At 39.5% G+C, this 21,711-nt stretch overlaps 2 protein-coding genes across 6 annotated transcripts in view; one reads left to right on the forward strand and one right to left on the reverse strand.

Moving 5' to 3' along the window:
- Positions 1–578, reverse strand: part of RPA3 (replication protein A3) — a 3,061-nt gene extending 2,483 nt beyond the window's left edge. Inside the window, exons 1-2 of the mRNA XM_027684754.1 lie at positions 454–578; positions 75–149 (exon numbers count right to left, since the gene is read on the reverse strand). Of these exons, the coding sequence (XP_027540555.1) occupies positions 75–149; positions 454–552 (174 nt within the window). The 5' untranslated portion in view covers positions 553–578. The remainder of the gene's footprint in view (positions 1–74; positions 150–453) is intronic.
- A 28-nt stretch (positions 579–606) lies between these two features.
- UMAD1 (UBAP1-MVB12-associated (UMA) domain containing 1) overlaps positions 607–21,711 on the forward strand; it is a 77,844-nt gene continuing 56,739 nt past the window's right edge. The window contains exons 1-4 of one of the 5 annotated variants that reach the window (XM_027684750.1): positions 607–653; positions 862–951; positions 2,359–2,463; positions 7,874–7,992. In XM_027684750.1, coding sequence (XP_027540551.1) covers positions 7,911–7,992 — 82 coding nt within the window. In that variant the 5' untranslated portion in view covers positions 607–653; positions 862–951; positions 2,359–2,463; positions 7,874–7,910. Of the gene's footprint in view, positions 654–707; positions 952–2,358; positions 2,464–7,873; positions 7,993–21,711 lie in introns of those variants that run through there. The other 4 variants (XM_027684752.1, XM_027684749.1, XM_027684753.1 and 1 more) reach the window with 4 other exon arrangements.

The following is a 21,711-nucleotide window of genomic DNA, read 5'->3' on the forward strand; positions in this document are numbered from 1 at the left end:
GTTTCAGAAGAGACAAACCCTCCGGTATCCACAAGAGGCGACATTAAGTACTTCGAAAGCATTCCTTAACTTACAGGTTCGCTCAGCTCCACGGTCGTATGTTTCCCTACGCCATCCGAAAGCACGAAAAGCTTTCCAGTAGGATGAATCTACAAAAGAAAGACATCCCAGGAGGATGAATCTACAAAAGAACATTAAAATCTACATAAGACATTAGGCCCGTGCGCTGTCAAGGCAGCTGGAAGCGCCACAGGTTTGGCCGCCTCATCCAGAAGCCCGCAGCGGGACCTTCCCCCGAGGATCCGTCGGGCCCCCGCCCTGCTCCCGGCCCGGCTGGAGCCGCCGGGCTGCCCCAAGGAAGGCGCCGGACTCTCCGGACAAAGCCCCGGCCCTGCCCAGGGCGACAGGGCAGCGACAGGGCAGCCACATCCCCGCCCCGACACCCCGCCGGACCTTCTCGACGCGGCCCACGAAGCAGACGGGCTGCCCGATGTGCTGCGCCAGCTGCCCGGTGGCGATGCGCGGCCGCGGCACCTCGTGGATGTCGCCCATCGCTGGCGCCGCTTCCCGCCTTCCGCGGAGGGAGGGACCGAGGCACCGGGAACGGGGCGGGACTTCCCCTTCCCCGAGGCGACCCGGAAGCGGAGGCAGAGGTTGGTGAGCGGCAGCGGCGGCGGCGGCGGGCGGGGGGTGGTGGCTGGGCGGGTGTCGATGGTGTCGGTGCTGCCGCGGGGAGGGCGGCGGGGGCTGAGCCCCGGGGAGCCGGGGAACGCGGCCGTCCGCTTCTACCCCTATCCTGGCACTTAATCCTTGTAAATCAGCCCATATTTCCCCTCCCCGCCGTTTTCCATCTCGCTTTAGATGCTGGCTCCCCTCTGGTGTAAATCAGCACCGTGGACTCGTAGCCAAGAGGGCGAAAGGCATCCTCGGATGCATCAGGCACAAGCAGAGGTGATTATCCCGCTGTATTCAGCGTTGGTGTGGCCTCAGTTGGAGTGTTGTGTAGTTATGGGCACAGCTGCATCCAGAGGAGGGAGTCAAAGCTGGGGAAAGGAATGTCCTGTGAGAACAGCTAAAGAGTTAGGGTTTCTCTAGTTTGGAGGAAAGAAGGCTGATTGCTCTCATTGCTCTCTGCAGCTTCCTCCGGAGGGGATGTGGAGAGGGGGATGCTGATCTCATCTCCCTGATGTCCAGTAGCTATCTCAGTAGCTGTCAGTAGCTGTCTGTGGATCGCAGAATGGTTTGAGGAACCTTAAAGATCATGTAGTTCCAATCGCCCTGCTGTGGGCAGGGACACCTTCCTCTAGACCAGGTTGCTCAGAGCTATGGATATATGGGAATGATTCAAAGCAGCACCAGGAGAGGTTTAGACAGGACATTAGGAAGCATTTCTTTACTAAGAGGGAACACTGGAACATGCTTCCTGGAGAGGTGGTCAATGCCCTGAGCCTGTCACTGCTTAAGAGGCATTTGGACAATGCCCTTAATAACATGCATTAGCTTTTGATCCTCCCTGATCTGGTCAGGCAGTTGGACCAGATGATCATTGTAGGTCCCTTCCAACTGAGCTATTCTGTTCTGTTAATTTCGTTTTGTTTCACCATTAAAGAGCTTATGCTCAATCCCCAGGGTTAGAGCAACTGATGTAAAACAGAGCTGGCATCTGGATGTGGCACTTGCCACACATCTTGCCTTTTTCCATGTGTTCTCCCTGTCTGTCCCTTGTGTGGAGAGGTTCCTTCCAATTGGTCTTGGGGGAAAGATGACTGGTCTGCATTTGACATAGTGTTGCCAGCAGGTAGAGGGAGCTGCTACTTTCCCTCTATACAGCACTGGTGGGGCCATGCCTGGAGTGCTGGGTACAAGAGGGCACGTGGACTTACTGGAGTGAGGCCAAAGAAGGGTCACAGCAGTGATTAAGGGACTGGAGCACCTTACATATGAGGAAAGGCTGAGAGAGCTGGGACTGCTTAGCCTAGAGAAGAGAAGGTTTAGGGGGCTCTTATTAATGAATATAAATACCTGAAAGGAGAGTGCAAAGAGGATGGAGACAATCGCTTTTCAGTCATGCCCAGTGACAGGACCTGAGGCAATGGGCACAAATTGGAACACAAGAGGTTCCCCCGAACATCAGGTAACACTTTTGTCACTGTCAGAGTGACTAAGCGCTGGTACAGGTTGCCCAGAGAGGTTGTGGGCTTTCCGTCCTTGCAGATAGTCAAAAGCCATCTGGACATGATCCTGGACAATCAGCCCCAAGAAGGCTTTACTTTAGCAGAGGGTTGGACAAGGTGGCCTCTGGAGGTCCCTTCCAACTGCAGCCATTCTGCGGTTCTGTGATTTTCTTTCCGTTTCCAGGACTGGTGTTTCAGGAAATACTTGGGAAAATCTGTCTCTGCTCTGGCTTAAAAGGGCAGTCACAACACTGCTCATGTGCCGACTGCCTCTTCTAACCAGCCACAGGTCAGTTCATATTGCTAACCAGTGCAAAGTGGGTTTTGTTAGTTGGCTGGGTTAGTGGTGTTATATGGCAGTAGCTTGGGTCAGCTTGCCAAGGAAACAAGTTACTGCCAGAAGCTGTGCAGAACCAGCATGTGACTGGGGAGTGCTCAGAGTTATATCTTTGAGAACATTTAGCTGATTGTCATCTTCTCAGTGTCAGTATGCCATTTACCTTTTCAGTATTTTACTTGCAATAGAATATCCTCATCTCCTTAGCATATCTTCAGAGACTTGAGAAGAGAGGTCTCATAAATTTAGCTATTGGAGCAAGATGCAGCAGGCTGCTGCACAGTGGCTCTTCTAGAGCTGAAGGATTTGAAGGACCAGCTGCTAGAAAAATGCTGTATAAGATCTTACTAATTTGTGTCTGTATCATATTTAGCAGCTGTTGAAGGTTTGCAGTCAAAAGAGAACTGTTTGCAGGGAAAGAAGTATATTTCAACCTACTGAGTATTGTGTCTAATAAACACCTAGCTTTCTCTTTTAGCATTTTCTATCAGGGGTTTGAATGTTTGCATCAGTCTTAATACCGATGTACTTAATACCTAATAGTCCTGGCTTTGCCTTTGTCACTTATGATTTTATTGTCTGACTTGATTGTGGCTGATTTTTTATGATTCAGCCTCTTCAAGTGTTTTTATACTATGGTAATTTGGGTTGCATAGTTCTTAGTATTTCTACTTTCCTTATATTTTATATATGTTTATATATATATATTTTATATACATATGTTATATGTATATCCATTTTTTTTTGTATTTGTGTTTCCATTCCTCTGTTTTCAAGAAATACAAATTAAAGGACTATGACTAATGTTAATGCCAGAGAAAAGAAATTATATGTCTTTTTTTTCTTATTCTTCTCATAGTAATTTACATTAGGCCAAAAGCTTTTAAACTGTTCTTTTGGTGTCACAGAGAAATCTTTTTAACATGCATGTTCTTGACTCTTAAATTGGTTGTTTTCATGGTAAGCAGGACTGTACAGGGCTGTAAACATCTTGCTCTTTTTCTGATTGCTGCTTTATTGGTGAATCACAGCAGATGGTAATATGGAAGTGAGAATTGCCCTGATGCTCTGTTTCCTTCTTCCATAGATTATATAGCTTAAGCTGCTAGATGTGAAATCATTCTGGTTCTTTCTTTAGGGTCAGTTTTGTATCTTGTTCTGTCCTCATTTCATCATTTATGTAATTACTGACAGTGCCACTGCAGTTCTGCTTTGCTGTAGTCCTGGGCATCCTCTCTTTATCTTAGTCTGCATCTTTGGTATTTTTAATATTAAATTACAATTCTCCTCCTCCAGTATTGTGAACATTCAGGGAAGGCTGAAAAGTAATGCTAAATATACTAGGATCTTCATTGCATTGAAGAAATTTATTGGATTTAATGTATTGGTTTGGCTCAAAGGTCACACATAGTTCTTGTCAAAGGAGGCTGACAAAATGCAGGAGGAATAAATTAACCCCTTTGTGTAGCTCTGTAACTCATCTTTGTCCAGTGCCACGTATGTTCTCAGAGCCTCACAGAAAGACAAAATATTTTTTGCAGCCTCACAGAATTGCTATAGTTCACAGCTTATTACTTGCTAATGACTGAAGTGGTGCCGAAAGCATTATTCTTAACTATCAGCGATTGTGTTCACTTTTTTTTTTTTTTGTGAGGGGGAAACATGAGTAGAAGAGAATAATATATTCCTACCAAGGGAGATTTTTATCTTTAGGCAGTGAATTCAATTTCAGGTCTCCTATAGAAATAAAATTAATCCCATCTGGAAGGAAAAAGTGCTATGCTATATAGGAGAAATGACTGCAGGAATGTAGTACTATCTCTGAATGGTGGGTGTATTTTCTGCGATTTTGTGCTGACAGCTTTTAAAAACACCCCACAACTAAGTGCTTTTTTTTCATCAAGTCTGTGTGACGATGCATCCAGGTCTCCAGACTTCAAATTTAATTTTTACTCTGAAATGAAACTTGTATGGAAACTGGTCGTTTTGAGCTTTCATTACCTGAAACCTCATCTTATCTACAAGTAGTAAAACTCCAGCCTGACTCTGCAAGTGCTTAAACTGTGTTCTTATCTTCAAGAGCACGAGTGTTTCTATTCAGCTCTGTGTTTCTTCGTTGGACAGGGGCTTTGTTCTGTTTTAACATGTAATTCAAGAAATTTAGTGGTTGCATTTCCCGTTGCTGGAGAGATTTATGTTTACTTCTGAAGTACCACAGTTGATAAAATTCTTAAAAGAGCAAATATCACAAATGCTCCAGCATTGCCTGTCCACAGCTTTTCCTTTACCTACACTGTACCGTATGCAGCTCTAATTTTTGTTTCTGGGCCCCCCTTCTATTTTGTTAGTAATTCTTTGTTATTTAGTTTATTTATAACACTTAATATTGTGTTCAGCAAAGCTGCTGAAATGCTGGAAGTGGTAGTTGTTGAACTCTTTCCTTCACATACGTTACACAGACCTGAGATCTACAAGCACAACTTTTGTTTCTAAGAGGTGAACACCTCGAGAAAGAAACAGCGTCATGTTAGTCTTTTTAATATGTGGATTCCGTACCTCCTCCCCACATTCACAATCACAAAATGCAACATGTACCGTTTTCTTAGTGCTGGGCCAGCGGTTTTAACACTTGAGGCCTGAGCTTAGGGAGTACTTTCGTTAGCTTTGTTTGGTTTTCTGCTTCAAGCAAAAGTATGTGTGGGTTTTGGTATGGTTTTAGTTTTTTGTTTTGTTTTGTTTTCTGTTAGAGAAATACTGATGGCAGTAGAATTAAGCTAAAGCTACTTCAGAAACTGAAAATTACGAAGTAAAGAACACTGATGTTTAAGGTGAATTTTGTGGGGTTCAGGAAAAGTTGGGATACTCAGGCTGTCTCCTGTAAATGAAAGGATAAAATCTAGTATGTGAAAGTGTTTGTAACATTAATTTGGTTAGATCAAATTGTCCTGATTGCTAATTTACTCAGAATTTAAATGGGTATTGTCTTTTAAGCAGTGAAGTTTAGGTATGTTAAGTATGCAGGATTTAAAAGACTACAAGTGCATGGTTCCCTATACAAGTCTTTTGTGCCATGTATATACTGATTAAGATGCTTTTCTTTGTGCAAGAAAGAAGGGAAGGGGGACATTATGTGACAGAGCTGAACACTGTACAGTAATCCAGATCTCAAAAGAGGAAAAAAAAGGTGATTGGAGCAACTACAGCTCTGGTACCTGAAGTGGCTGACTGGAATCGGAGCCATTACCAAAGCTATCTGTAAGATTTTACACATCTAGTTGATTTTGCTTCTTGTTGTTGAACACTTAGAATGAAGGTAAAATTGCATTTTAAACTGTTCCGCAACTGCCTCTCCTTCATACATCATTGGAGCAGAAACCTGATTCTTGAGCATTACAGCACAGGTTTTTACCACTTGAGCTATGGGACTGACAACCCTAATTGGTAGCAGGAGAAGACTTATTCCCTGAGGGCTGAAAAAGGAATATGCTGCTGGCGCCATGTGTTGAGCCTGGGTGTGGGGGAAGGTAAGGAATAAATGAGATAATTAGGAGTTTCTACTCTGTAATCTCCATGGAACTGGAAATATCAGTATTTCACTTGCTAAGGTAGGAAAACAAGCAAAAGGGAATGAAGCCTGATAAGTAACGTTTTTTTTTTTAATTACTGTATACCAGGGATTGGATCACAGAATGGTTTGTTCTGTTCTTGTGTACATCAGTGTAGTTCATTTGGTTGCTAGAAACTGCACTGTGTCAGCATAAGCAAGCAGTAGCTGGCCAGGCTGCGGGGTATTCAGCCTGCAAGTCTCAGGTATCAGGCCACAGTTTGAATTGTTGCTGCTTTTACCAAGATCTATTTATACACAGCAGAGTTTGAGGTAGTTTTTATGAATAGTCAGTGCTGATTGTGCAGTTAATTGCTGCAGGTCGCTGTCTAGGGCAAAAAAAGTCTTATTTATGTTACCCTGAACATTTAGGTGGGGAGTGAAGAATTCAAGCAAATAATTAATCCAGGATTTTTATCGTTCTTTCTTTTATTTTTTTTTTAAATCCACACACTTCACAGTAGCACTCTTCTCTCTTTTCTACCTTCTAAAGATTCTTCTTTGTTACATTTAGTGTGAAATTATGTTACTGAAACTTGACACTGTATGCCTCTTTAATTCTTTACCTTGGACTCCTTCCCACTGTTGGAGGTGTATATTAGATGTTGCTATTGGTTTGTCAGTACCTTCTCCTTAGCATGTTGATGTCTGCAAAATAAATCAGGATTCTGCTCCTCAAACTCTACTTCAAAGCTGAAACAACATTATTCTACTTTTCCGAATTTTATATGGGTATATTAGTAGAGAAGATCTTCACATGCCTTTATTTAAACCTTCCTCTTTGTGTCCAGCATATAATGTGTTTCAGCCAGACCGCAGGCTGCTCCATAGTTGGCATTGTCCAGGCGTTCCAGTTCAGCCCTCGGGGGCTGGAGATGAGCGTACCTCCACAGGTCCCTTCATGGGTTTTTAATATTAATTTGTCCCTTTTAAGCTACTCAGAATTACTTCTGTGTAGTCTTCCAGTCTTGAGAGAGAGGATATACTGAGAATTTTCTTTTGCAGTCCATGTTTTTATTCCAATATGTTCCTTGTTTTGTTCTAGCCATGGAGTTCTTAGCTGCTTTGGAGGATTCTTTTAGTGAATTATTGTTGCAAAAATTAGCAAAAAATTATTTTGTTGTAGTTTCTTTTTAGAGAATCAGTGGTAACTGTTAATCAAATATACACAAATATGTTAGGCCATCTTTAAAATTGCAATTGGGGAAAATGAAAACAGTTACTATGCTAATATTGTAGGGGTGGGTGGTTGCTCTTTTTAATTGATTCACAGACATTTACAACTGAAAATATCTAGGGCAATTTGCTTCATTCAATTATTCCTGCATTATAAACTTGCATTTTCTATAATATCGTGTTTTGGGCTTAAAATTTTAGATGCTTTAGAACTATCTCTGATGAGAAAGTTTGTGTAACAACAATTAGAAATGAAAGAAAAATATGAAAACATGCTGGATGAATGCTGAAGGGGGTTTCCTTCTTCCATGTTCCTTTAGTAAGGTCGAAGTTGTGGGGTTTTTTAATGATTCCACTCCACTCCTAACTTTGTAGAGAAGCCTTTTATACTTCACTCTCTTCTTGCCTATTGAAGTAAATTGCTGCATCAACAAGGCAATCTGTCGGACATACAAATGGCTGATATTTCAAATCTGATAATAAAGATTAAGCTGTAATATCAGGTATGTGGCCTTTGGAATGGTATGAACTTCTTATGATTAATTCTGTTATATTTATTTAACATATTTTGTCTTCATTTAGGTAGCATCTTAGAAGACAAAAAAACCCCCAAGAGACTATGTTCAGCTTCTTCCGAAAAAGTCAAGATTCAAAGAAGGTTACAGTGCCAGAGAGAGAAGCAGATGGATTTGTTATTGTGGGTAAGTGGTGCTTCTATCTAAAATAATTCTTTCATCTTTAAAATGTTGAAGTTTCTCTGAGATGCTTAGACCAAATGAAATGTTAAGAGATAAAAATCTGAATGATAAAAATCGTTCAGTATTCTTATTTTTCCTGAAGAAGTTAATTTTCGTGGTCTCCTCATTTGGACTAAATAGCTGAAGTTTTATTTACATAGATCCGAACTATATTCAAGAGCATTGAAAATGTTGTTTCTTGTTTTCTTCTCATACTCTGAGCAAGGAGAATTTACATCCTTACAAAACAAGAAAGGTTAAAATTTAGGCTTCCAGCTTTATGATTAGAGTTGTGGGAATAGAATATCTTACTGCAGTTGTTAAAGGACTGGCTTTTTTCAGGTTCCTTCCATTTCATTTTACCCTCAGACTTTCTATATTAGAAGCCAAGAATCATCTGGGAATTTCTGGTCATGGCAAATGTAGATGTTCTGTCTCAGAATCTGACTCATTTGATAAAAATTAAGAGGTTTAGAGTTTTCAAAGTCTTCTTGTTATTCAAAAACTAATCTGGAGTGTAGTCACCTGAGACTTGGCTAAATTTGCAGCTTTGATCAAATTCACAGTTTTGCAGGATGGCTCAAGTGTGTAGAAGATAAAAAATTTATTGCTGTCATGCTGAAACTGATCCTTTTCTTTTTCCTCTTTTGAAAATTTGTTTTCCTTCTTGGGAATCTGTCATCATCAATGTTCAACTTTTGCTGCTCTGATTTACTGACTTGTTCTTATCAGGAATCTTACAGTGTTTCTCCATTAAAGTGTTACTTCCTGAGCATTTGCAAGTCACAAAACCCTCTAGATTATCAAAGTCTAACAATACAAGAGGCTATTGGAACTCTTTCTGAGGAGAACTTAGATTTTTTTGTGATAGCTCTCTGTTAAAACAAATCTGTTTTCATATCTGTGACTGTGTTGTCACGCTTAATGGCTTCTACTAGATTTTTTTCACCTGCACTGGCTACATCAAGTCACTGCAACACTTACATCTTGTAAGGGTCAAAGGAGTTGCATTGTCGTCCCCCAAAAGTCCAGAGACCATTTAGCATTTCAATTTCTGTGATAAGCAGAGTTCTGCACTCTAATGTTTCTGAGTCCCACAATTGCTGGTTCTGATTCTGCATTCAATTTAGCTTCATTCCTTTTTCCTGAAATGCTGTCAGTGACTATTTAAACTTTGTTCACAAAATTCACATTAAATTAATCTGTTAAATATAAACTTAAGAATGATACTTTGCTAGAGTCTTCTCTTATTTTTTCTATATATTATTATTTTTTTGCTCAGACAGAAGTTAATTTAACAATCTGCAATCACATGGACTGTAAGTTTCATCTTAACTAACTTTTACTGGGGAAAAGAGCTGCCATCAACCTTATCAGTGGAACATATCACTGTCTTGCAAGACAGATGTAGCTGCAGAATTGTGGGTCAGCACTTAAGTAGATACTTATGTAGAAGGGGTGTTTTTGTCTAGGAATAGTGTCAGTAGAAAAAAAAACCCAAACCACATCACTTAGCTATTCTGTTAGTTACTACTTTATTACTCAGAGGGAATGTTCTAGAGCTTTTTTAAACTTTGGTGTCAAATATTCTAGAATACCAACACTAAATATCTTTAAGACAGCAGAATATTTATAGGACCAATACTGTGAACACTACTGTGGGCAGTGAGCACTCTTGAAAGGACTGAGAATTTAATGTCTTACATTTTAACTCAGTTCCTAAACCCGGTCTTTCATTACATATAAGAATTTATATGAACTTTCAGAACATATAAGAACAAAAAGCCTAGTTCATTGGTATTATGTGGACATGGGAGGAAGTGCTTTGCCTTTTTTCCTGGAGAAAGAAGAGGAAAAATACATCCTGAGGGGACACCTGCTCCTGATTCCCACGGTTGTAGTCAGAAGAGCTTGTCTATCACAAATCCCTTGGAAGATTCTTCACATCATGCACTACTGATAAGGGCATCCAGGACTCTTACTGCAAGTTTGAATGGGACTAATCAAGAAAGAATAAAATGCCTTCTTCATTAAAGTATGAATGAAGTCTATTCAGTAATGAATGTAGTGAGACTACTGATCATCAAAATTAAATGTAGATGATTAAGTGTGATTTACCTAACAATATTTAATTATTTTAATCTTTCTGCATCATTTGATATTTGAAAAAGGAGGAAGCAAGTTCAGTGCTTTACTGAGAAAGATCCACCAGAGCCATCGCCCTGTCAAATCCTGAAGATCTGGGGTTTTTTCTTTTTTTTCATAACTTCTCCAAGTCTTGTTATATATTGCTATATTTTAAATCTACCTTTCCTTGTAAAGTATCAATGCAATTGGAAATTCAATATCTGACTAGAAAGATGAGTCATAAAAACAGCGGAAGCAACAAAACCGACTTTACAGTGTAGTAGCTGAAAGAAATTCTCTATATTAGCTTTTGGGGCAAATACTGCATGTGAAGGAGTCAAGAAAAAATAATTCATAATTCTCTCTCTACAAAATAAATATAAAATATTTTTTTTACCAGGGATTAAAGCATTTTTATGTCTAACTACCAATTCATTTATTTTCTGGTTATTGGCCATCTCATCTCTTCATGAAGCTGTAAAAGTGGTGCTTGTTCTGTAACAAGCAGAACTATTATTCTGAAAGAGAAAAGAGGCTTATGAAATAGGCAAAACACATACAGTTGTTTTTGATCAAGTGGAGAAATATGAAAAAAATGTTTCAAAGGTTTTCCTGATCTTCACAAATTGTTTTTACGTTAACATTCTGAATGCCAGAATTAAGAAAACAAGTAAGTTTTCGGTTAGCTTGGGCATCTTGGAAAGTAATATTTCTCAAGGAATTTCTTATGTTTTGTGGCTTTTGTAATGTAAAATAAATTCCAACCTACCACTCATTCCTACTGTTGCTAGCCACAGAGAAAAATATGGGTTTAATGCTAGCTTTTGGGTTTGGCACACAGCTAAAAATCTCCCATTGATCTCAAAGATCTATGCGACTGGTAGTCAAAATTGCAGTCTAAGTTCAGGAACTGAAAAACTGAGACAGCAGTGCTGCTTCCCATGTGTGTTTGGCAAGATGGTCAGAAACTCTGCAAACATCCCCATGGTGCTGATGGTTCCACTGGGGTGGGTGGTGAGTGGTTTTTGCTTGAAGCAACTGAAAGATCATAGAATCATAGAATGATTTGGGTTGGAAGGGATCTTTAAAGATCATCTAGTCCAACCTGCCTCCATGTTGTTCAAAGCCCTGTGCAGCCTGACTTTGAACACAACATTTCCAGGCAGCCTGTTCCAGTGTCTCATCACTCTCATGATAAAAAAGTTACATAAATAACTAAAATTACTTATAACTGTTCTGTATGTCCTCTTTAAAAAATACTGATAGAAGTTAATTTTGCTTTTAGGTTCAATTTAAGATCCTGATGTGCAGGGTCTTGTTTACTTTTCCAGAAAAATTTGAAGTAAGCCAGTATGAAGGAGCAGTAAGTGCTGATGGCTCCACCAGGCAAGTGAGTCTGCAGCCAAGCGAGGGTGCCAAGAGGGCAGAAGCTGTCGAGCACTGATGAGCACTGCAGTCCCACACTACCTGAGCAAGGACAACAGAGCACATCTGGTGACAGTGACCAGGGTCAGCCTAGAGTCCAGTGATTGCCAGACAAGTCCGCAGGGATTAGGCAGATCTGAGGCCAGGCCGGGAAGTCTGGTCAGAGGGTTGTGGTCATCAAAGTCCACAGGCATCCCTGCAGGGTGCCTTTGCCAAGGACCAAAAATTGAGGCTTCTCCTGCAGATCTTTGCCTGGCCCTGATGGAGGTGCTCAGGCTGTGCTGTGTTCTGTGCTGGCTGTGGGCACAGACAGCCAAAGGCCTGGGCTGGGGAAGGGGCTGCTGAGCCCCCCAGTGCACTCAGGGCCCAGCAGCCAGGATGGTTGAGTTGTCTCTCACGAGAGTCTGAAGACAGCACAGTTCTCTGAGGAGCTCTTGGTCTGATCCTTTGACCATGCCTGAGTTCACTGTCATGGATTTAAGAGTTCTTGGGTTTTGTTTTGTTTTCTCTCAGGGATCTTTTTATGTTGTATATTGGAATGGAGTAAATGATTTGGAGAAAAGCTCAGTTGCAGATGCTGACAAATCTGATTTTGAGACATATTTAACTTCTCTTTCTTCCTTGAGCTTAGGACAACTTTCTGTTTCATTTTTTTAGATGTAAGGCATTTGAACTTTGGCTTTATTTTAAATGAGGTACTCGAACCTTCCTCTGATGTATTCAGTATCTATATTACTTAGTTAATTCAGTATTATAATTCCTTCTTATGGAATCATCCTCATCTGTAGGCAGGAGCATCCTCACTCATCTATGAGGCTGTGAAAAGTATGCTTTACATCCAACTCGATGTTTCCCTTTGTTAACTGCAGTTATATTGCAGAAGAACATCCTTAACAAATGGGAAGTCTTTTGTACTGAAGATACAAAAAAGTAAAATTATCAACCCAAGTCAGCCTTTAGTTCTGGAAATCTGGACTGTTTTTCCAAAGACCAATTTTACATGTTTTACATACATTTTACATACATTCCTCTCCAACTTGCCGTTTCTGTGTTGCCATGAATTTATTTTGTATGCACATAGTTTTTGGGCTGCTTGGTATTGTGGAAGGAAGAACTGGATAAATTGCATATTTGAATTAAGGGACACCCCTACTGTCACCCAACATGTAAAAAGGCAATAAGATCCTTACTGTTTTCATATTGATCTTAGTACTACAGATCTCTCCATATATTTTTAAAAATTCTTAAATATTTGCTTCTGAGAGAAACGTGCAATTTTATAAATTTTTCAGAGTGAGTCTGTAATGAAAGGGAAATTTAATATACTGAGACTCCCAAATCAAAGGACTACACCCATCCTAGTTTATTACAGTAAATCAAATGGTTTTCTGGTTTCTCCCCTCTGCATACACACCTCAAAGATTAAATGCATTAAGAGATTTGTAAAATTGTAGTATTACTGCTGCTGTTTGTTTTCTAGGAGTCAGTAGTAATGTGTAGTAGATCCCTGTGAATCTCTACATTGTTTTTTCTTTAATATTTAAGGGGTGTTTAGTGGTGCTGGTATGGAAGGTTGGGCTGCTGCAGTGTTTTAAAATATTCTATTACATTAAAGAAATGCACAAGGCTTTGTGCCAGTTGGGAGAAAAGCAGTGTCTCAATGTCCTCTCACTTTCTGCATCAATGGACTTATAATATATATTTTTTATATAACAGTAAGAGCTTGTGTAGTTATTTCCAACCTTGCAGTTTTCAAATAACCAAGCTACTATTTCATTATATTGTTTGAGGTTAAAATGTTTAATACTAACTTTATAATAATCTGAGATTTGGGGATATCTTTTAAAATTTTTGTGTAAAGAATACTTTATATGGATCAGCCTGTGCCACTGTAAGTGAACACTTTTGATGCACACTGAGAAGTTACTGTAGTTAAAGTGACCTGTTTCCTGACGTGCTGCTTTATGGGTTTTATACTTAAAAATCTTTAGTAGCTCATTTGGGCATTGAATTTTACAGCCAGAGTTGATTGAAAAGGGAGGAGGAGGAATTCAGAAGAAACAGTCCCCTCCTGTTACCGATCCTTAGTTGCATAAGGAGGTAATGTCTCCCCTTCATTCAGTGATGAAGTCAAACTAATCCTCTTGGGGACTAATTTCCCACAAAAACAACCTGCGGTTTTCAGTGGTGCCACTAGATGGGGATTTCCGTCGGATTCAAGGCTTGAAGGGCTTTGCTCTCCCCCTTTCACACACAAAAGTGCAGTAGTAATTATCAGTACACCATTTGATTAGACTGTAGGTTTTCAACGGATTTATAAAAAGCTTTTTAAAGCCTAATATCAAATCTATAATGACATTCCAACCTAATAAAAACAATGAAGCTTGAAATGTTGACAGCATGTATCTAGATGTTGGCTTGTAATTCCTTCCAAACAGATCTGTTGAGGCCCATGTGGGACCTAAATAACACAAAGAAGTAAATTTGCATATTTTACAGCAGGGGGAAAAAACAGAATGCAGAAACATGAATAATTAGGAGCACAAGCTTCATGCTATATTAATACTGTTGAAAAGCATGTGTTGATTGTATTCTGAAAGCCAGTAGTGATTTGGTTGAGTGAACTCAGCATCTCTTATGCAGATTAAAGGATCTGGGTTACAGAACAACTGAAATTCATTGTTTTGCTGTATAAAGAGGTATATTTCTTAAAGGAAATACTTTTATTTCCCTTGGATTCTGTACAGCACAGATAATCTTGCTTTTTAATGCCTCATCAAAGTATGTTTTTGTTGACAAATGACTGTGCATTTCTTCATTTACTTGTACTCTAGATTTTAAAAACAGTCCTTTCATCCACAAATCAGCTGTTAGTATATTTAACACTTTAGTATACATGACCTACTTACTTTTCATTCCACATAATTTCTCGGTTTTTTTCTTTCTAGGGCTTGAGCCCCTGGAATATATTCATGATGCTTCCATGCTATGAATTTGATTATTTTTAAATTTGCAGAAATGCCCTTCTCAAAATGTTAGCATACAGGCCATTTTTGAATCCGAATAATATGAATGGTTGTATTGGCTTGTGTTGATTGCAACATAAGATGTATACCATATTTTTTATGAAAGAAAAGGTTATTTACTTAAAAATGGTATATAGTATTAAAAGTGATTTATTGCTTGCTTTGGCTGAATATTATCTTGCCCTTAGCTCACAACTTTCTCAAAAACTTGCCTGGTTTTGAACACAGACTCAAGGGAGGAGAAAAGAAAGAAGATGAAGACTTCTTGTTTAATTTGTACAGCAGTTTTAATCCTGGCAAGAAAAAAGAAGTATGTGCTGCTGTATTAGAGAGCTTGGGGCTTTAAGAGACAAAAATGCATAGAACCAAACACTTTAAATCTCTCGATTAAGAACATCTTCTTAATTTTCATAACCAAAGGAATAAAATGGTAAAATGTACTGGTCTTCTTAAAAGTTGATGCAATTGTAAGAGGTTAAAGAGGCATCTGGCAAAGGGTTGTTTTGAGGTCACACATGCATCTGGCAGTTTGCTGCCAGCCCTCTAAGAAAATATTGGTTGGAGTTGCACTCCTGTTTTTCATATTAACTGCTTTCTGACTTGATGTATAATGGTCACTTTCTACATATCCAAGTCCCCAAAGTGCTCCTGAGAGGTTTGGTCGTACTGATTTTAAGTCTTGCAAATACTGACGGAAGTAGAATGTGCTTAAGTAAGAAAATCCTTTTTTTGGTAGAAATTTATTCTCAGAAAAGGTGAACACATTTCTTGCATGTGACTATTCTGCAATGATATATTTACATAGTTGATATAGTATTCTTTAACCTTTCTTATGGTAGGGTGATCACTTTTGGCACCTGAGTTCTGACAATTTTGCTCCCATACATAGAAATTCATTCTCTAGTAGCAGTGCCATAGTCTATTGGTCTATAGAGCATTCTTTAAACAATTTGAAGTTGAAATATAAGAAAGGAAAATACCTATTGCTTATTGTAAAACACAGGAAAAATACCAAAATGTGGTATGAAAGTATGGATTTTCAAGTGCTGGTTGTAAACTTTGTTTCCCAGGATATGCTGATCATTAAGTCTCTTTTAGAACTAAAAGTTTCTTTTGCTTTTTGATGCAAAGAAAGTAGTTCGAAATGTGACAACATATTTTTAGCCCAAGTCTGATTTATCTATATATGGTGGACTTACAGCTAGAGCCAACTGAAAAAGGTGAAAAATGTGTTGCAGGAGTGCAAGTTGCTATTCTAGCAAGTGATAGATTCAGGTTGAAGTCCCTCTTTCAGCAATTTACAGCATACTTAGATGATCATTCCTTGCAAAGAGAGCCCTAGTCATTAGTTCATGCAATCACTGCCTCTCTGGTTGGAGTCATTCAGACTTCTGTAGATGTTAGTCAGTGTTAATTTTCTCTGAAGGAAATGTTATGTTGAACTGATTTTGCACACACCCCTCCCTATCTCCAGCAAATAAATGTTTTTGTACATTTTTTTCAGTGGAAGAAGAAAAATTAGCAAAGATACATTGTCTTATTTATTGTTAATTAGATATTATAAAGAAACTCAAGGAGATTATGTTTTATGTTTCACAAGTGCTTCAAGTCAGTCATGTCATAGGCCTCAATGTGAAATAGTAACGTAAGTGTAAGGCTTCTCCTTATAAAATGAAGGATGGCTTGTCACCTTGTGCATAAAGATGTGTTTTTCTTTAGCTGCTCCTTCTTGGTATAGTAGTTAAGAACCTTTCAGTAAGCCAAAGAAATTAAAGGATATAGGGGATTTAGCCAGTCACTTGTTTTGCACTTCAGTGCTATTTCATCTGTTTCTGCCATAACACATCTTTGGAGCTTGCCAAAAATGTAACGTGCTTTCTGATCTCTGCTCACACAGCTGAATGATCTTCAGCTTTTACATGGTGCTTTTCCCCCACAAATGAGAGTTGTGTGGACTCAGTTCCGAGATTAACTCTCTTCCTTCAGTCCAAAAGAAGCATTTGTTCACAGCATTGACCATATCTTGCTAGGGATATTATACAGTAATCATTATTTGTGACCATGATCACTTCACTTTGTGCTCTTTATATCTTTTAGTAAATGATTCTAGCACTATTTCTGTTTTCTTGGGGATGTCCGTCTATGTAATAGTAAAAAATAAAGAAGAATGCAAAGACCTCCTAGAAGTAGTGGGCTGTTTCATTTATGGAGTTTGTTTATCTGTTAGCACACACACCTTGCTGTTAGTACAGTTACCTGTATACATCACAGGCTGTAATCCCAGCCTTAATTCTGTTTATTGTTTCCTCAATTTACACACAGTTGTTTGTTACAAAAACTGTGTATAGAGCAAAAATTATAACAGATGGAAAGTCACTCAAAACCTTAAGTTGGTTTAACTGAGGAATATTGGTACAGTGTGCACGTTTCTCTGTCTTTCCTCTTCCCAGAAGTGGAGATAAATATGAGACTTCAAATTCATTCAGCAGGTATATACAGTCTCTTCATTTCCTTCTTGTTTTTGTCAGGGTGTCTAGGTGAAATTAGGGGAATATGAATTAGGTAAATAGGGATTTGATATTTTGTCTGTAGGAATACAAGTACAAACTGTAGAGAGAGCTCTCATAATTGGAAGTATTAAGTTATCAGTGGTGAGGCTCATTTGTTTTGGTGGTTTGTTTGGTTGGTTTTTTTGTGGGTTTTTGTATGTTGGTTTGGTTTTCTCTTTCAATGACTCCCAGATTAAAGATGAGGTCTTGGAGCATATAACTGCTATTAAACATGTGCAATATACTATTTTTTTCAGTTAAATTGAACAAGCTTCTTTAAAATGATCTGAAGTCCCAGACCTTTCCTGGAACAAAACAAAACAAAATTATTTTTGCCATTAGACCATATAATTCTAAATCTCTTTCCACTGAGAGCTGTCTGGACCAGCAGTGTACTGCAGTTGTTCAGGAGTTTAGCTCATAGTTTTCATATTCTAGGGTGAATGAGGGAGAGCAACAATTTAAAACCCACGAGATTAATTTTTGCCCTTCTTTCAGCTTGTATGAAACTTCAGGTTTTTTAAGAGGGAGGGAATGGAACTTTATGGCTATTTTATTTTTCAATAGTAACTTGCCTACATAATTTCTTATGAATTATTTCATCCTTAGGTCTTGCAGAAGGGCAGGGCTATGACTACAAAAGCATTAGAAAAGCTATTGTAGCAGAAAGCAGCCAATATTATCTTTAAAACATGGATATTAAATACACATACCCATGCACCCTTCATTAAGAGGCAAAATTGAGGGGAGGAATTTTTTTTTGCTGAAACTATTTTCTTTTACTACCCCGCAAGTTATGTCAATACTGTTATAAAGAGATGCACAAAGAGCTTTTATTAGATTCATCCAGTTGAACATAAACTTCAGTTGGATACACCAGCTCTTCTGAAAATTTACTTCTACTTTGCCACTGAGTGAATCAAAGATGAGACTCAGGAAAGAACAAGTAGTATTTTCCAACTCATGCGTTGTGTTTTTTAAAAATAGCAAAGAGTGAACTAAGAAGTAGAATTAAGCATCTCTGAAATTCAGGTTACAAAATCATATTTGCCTAAAATGACCCAGTGCAAAAGCAGAGACCAGCAATAAGCTTGAATTCTTGGTATGCTCTGGAGCTGAAGTGTCTGAATCAAAGCACCATACTTCAAGTACTCTGTCCACTTGATTCAAAACCAACAGCTGAAGTTACAACATGTTCTTCTTGAAATATGTTTGGTGTGTACTTGTGCTTATTAAAGCATTCATCCGAAAAGCAGGAGACCTCAAATTTAGTTCTGCATAGGCTTAGTGCTGTCAGATGCACCTCTTCCAGCATGGAAATCTAAAAGTCCAGTGAGAGGACTTCCAGTGTTTACATTGGCTGCACAGCGGTGCTACTTTAATAATGCAAGATGTAGGAGCTTCTCAGACACTGCATTAATCATTGAACTTCAGTGGCCTGAGAGTAAGAAAATGGGAATACTGATCTCTACTCCCTAGCCTGTGTGTGTTGTGGGTTTGTGCTTTTTTTTCCCTAAAACGAAATGACTAAAGGTTTAAAAAACAAAGCAGCATGAAGAGACAGAGTGTGTTGCCAACTTTCAGGCATCAGGCTCAGACTCGTTCTGATTTGTTTTACCTCAGTCCTAGGCAACCTTTCCTTTTCGGGTGAACCAGGTCCAGCTTCAAAAGGAGGGGGAGAAAGGTGCCCCAAGCAAATAATGTGTAGTTGACTGGGAGAGCTCTCTGTGGGAGCCAGGAGCCTGAATACCATCACACTACAGGGACCAGATCTCAGATCCATTGTTTCTTGAGTGGGCTAGTTAAAGGGTGAGGTCAAAAGCAAGATCTGCTCTCCTTTTCCCTGGAAATTTAAACAAGGGGAATGTGCCCATTGTGCCTGGAACATGCAGTGGGACACATGAGGGGAAACAGGAATTAAACTGCTTCCCGATCAGATCCAGAACACTGCTGCAGAAGTGACAGCTAATGAATTTAGATCCCTAATGCATTTTGTGGCTTCTAAGACAGCTGCTTTCTTAGATTATTGCTTCGTGTATACCTTTCTAGGCCTCCCACCCATTCTAATCTTGTTGATAGCAAACTATGCATGCTGTGTGAAGATGATGAGTTGTGCTTTGTTATAATATGCTTTTCATTTTAAATAGCATAAGCAGCAGTCAAATTCTATACTTGCAAGTCTTTGCTATTAGAGTAAATTACCTTTTTCGGAGTATTAAGAAACCGTTAAAAGAAAGAAGGGAGGAAACTCAAGCAAAATAATTGAGCATCATACTTTTGAGTGATATTCAACTTGTCACAGCTGTGAAGGCATTCACTGTCCATCAAAATGTGAGTTAAAAAAGCGCTACTTTGTTGCTGGGTGTTGTGTTGAAGGAACAGCTGTTTGGTGGAAGAGGGTGCATTTTGTTTGTGCGTGTTCCTTCTGCCGGCTTAGTGTTTCAGTGGGCATGGACCCCCAGTCTCCCAGGAGGCTGGCAGTGCTGGCTGGTAAAACAAATGCGATCTTCTATGCGAAATATTAGGACCACAGAATCACAGAATATGTTGAGTTGGAAGGATCCCAACAAAGTTTATCAAGCCCAACTCTTAGTCCTGCACAGAACCATCCCCAAGAGTCACACCATGTGCCTGAGAGTATCATCCAAATGCTCCTTGAACTCTGTCAGGCTTGGTGCTGTGACCACTTCCCTGGGGAGTCTGTTCCAGTGCCCAACCACCCTCTGGGTGAAGAACCTTTTTCTAATATCCAACCTAAACCTCCCCTCACACAGCTTCAGGCCATTCCCTCATGTCCTGTCACTAGTCACCACAGAGAAAAGATCAGTGCCTGTCCCTCCTCTTCCCCTCACGAGGAAGTTGTAGACTGAAGTGAGGTCTCCCCTCAGTCTCCTCTAGGATGAACAGACCAAGTGACCTCAGACACTCCTCATATGGCTTCCCCTCAAGGCCTTTTACCATCATCATTGCCCTCCTTTGGACACTCTCTAACAGCTTAATATCTTTCTTATATTGTGGTGACCAAAACTGCCACAATATTCAAGGTGAAGCTGCACCAGTGCAGTTGAACTTCATATGGTTGGTGACTGCCCAGCCCTCTAATTTGTTGAGATCCCTCTGCAGGGCCTCCTTGCCTTCGAGGGAGTCAACAGCTCCTCCCAGTTTTGTTATCATCTGCAAACTTGCTTAGTATCCCTTCTAGTCCTGCTTCCAAGTAATTTATGAAGATGTTGAAGAGCACAGGGCCTAACATGGAACCCTGTGGAACCCCACTAGTGACAGGTCCCCAGTCTGATGCCACCCCATTCACTATTATCCTCTGTGCTTGATCCATGAGCCAATTGCTCACCCACTACATGATGTGTTTATCCATCTGTGTGCTGGACATTTTGTCCAGATGGATATTGTGAGAGACTGGATTGAAAGCTTTACTGAAATCCAAAAATATCAAAAATCCAGAAAGATTATAGTAAAAAAGCAAAACTTTAGTAAAAGCTGTCCAACACATCCTGATTTTAGGTTTGACTATAAAAAGTTATTGATAAATTCAGATTAGAAAATGTTTTATAAATTTTATTTGCCTGCATATTGCTTTTTTTTAAACTTGAAGCCCTCAGTAGTGCTGAGGAAGTTGTTTTAAGTTTGTTCAGAGCCATAGTGCAATAGTGTTTGTCTTCTCTTCATCCTTATACTCCGGAGCTAATTTGTCTTGCAGTGTTTGGGTTTTTTTACAGTCTTCTGTTTTAAAACAAAAAGGCAAAGCTATTTTTTTTTTATTTTTTAAAGACTCCCCTCCCCTCCAGTTTCTCATTATATCTTTTACACGTTAAGCAATACAGGCTCATACCTGCTTAATGTTAGCAGGTATCTTTCAGCTGCACATCTTACACACTGACCTTCGTAACAGATACTCTTGAGCAAGAAATGCTTTCCTTTCTGACTTCTGTTTGATGAATCAGATGTAAAGCTAAGGATGTCTATGCTATTTTTTGTGTTCTTATTTCAGAAGGTGTGATATGTGTAAGTGGTCTTGTCTACTACTTCCTTTCTCTCTTTTCTTCTACCCTCTCCCTTGGGTCAGTGAAACTTCTGAATCCTCTGGGTTTATATTTCTTTAAGTCTTCAGCACATTCCTGGCAGCATAAGCCATCTGTTTGCTTACATTCTGTAGCTAAAGTCAATGAACTTCTTGTGCAGGGAATGAATTATGAAGTTAAGACATTTCTGGTGAGAACATGTCTAGGCACTTTTGATCTTGACTCTGGAGATCGGGCTTAACATGGGTTGCAACTGAAAGCACTCTGAGAGGCTCTTGTTTTAAACCCTCCATTTTCATTTTACTACTGATGACTTTCCTCATGTAGACCCTCTGTTAACTTTGCCAGCTGGAGAGTAACCAATACTTAATTTTGTTGTCTGTCTGTGTGACTTAAAGTAGCATTAGTGCTCTGATGTGATACCTGCAGTGTTAAGGAGCAGTTGATTGATGTAGTGTTTCAGGAGTCCAGTCTATTCTGCCCTTTTGATGGGATTGAACCATGTGCTATGCTGACATG

This window comes from Neopelma chrysocephalum, unplaced genomic scaffold, assembly GCF_003984885.1.
Source record: "Neopelma chrysocephalum unplaced genomic scaffold, ASM398488v2 Primary Assembly neopelma1_67, whole genome shotgun sequence".
Taxonomy (NCBI): Eukaryota; Metazoa; Chordata; class Aves; order Passeriformes; family Pipridae; genus Neopelma; species Neopelma chrysocephalum.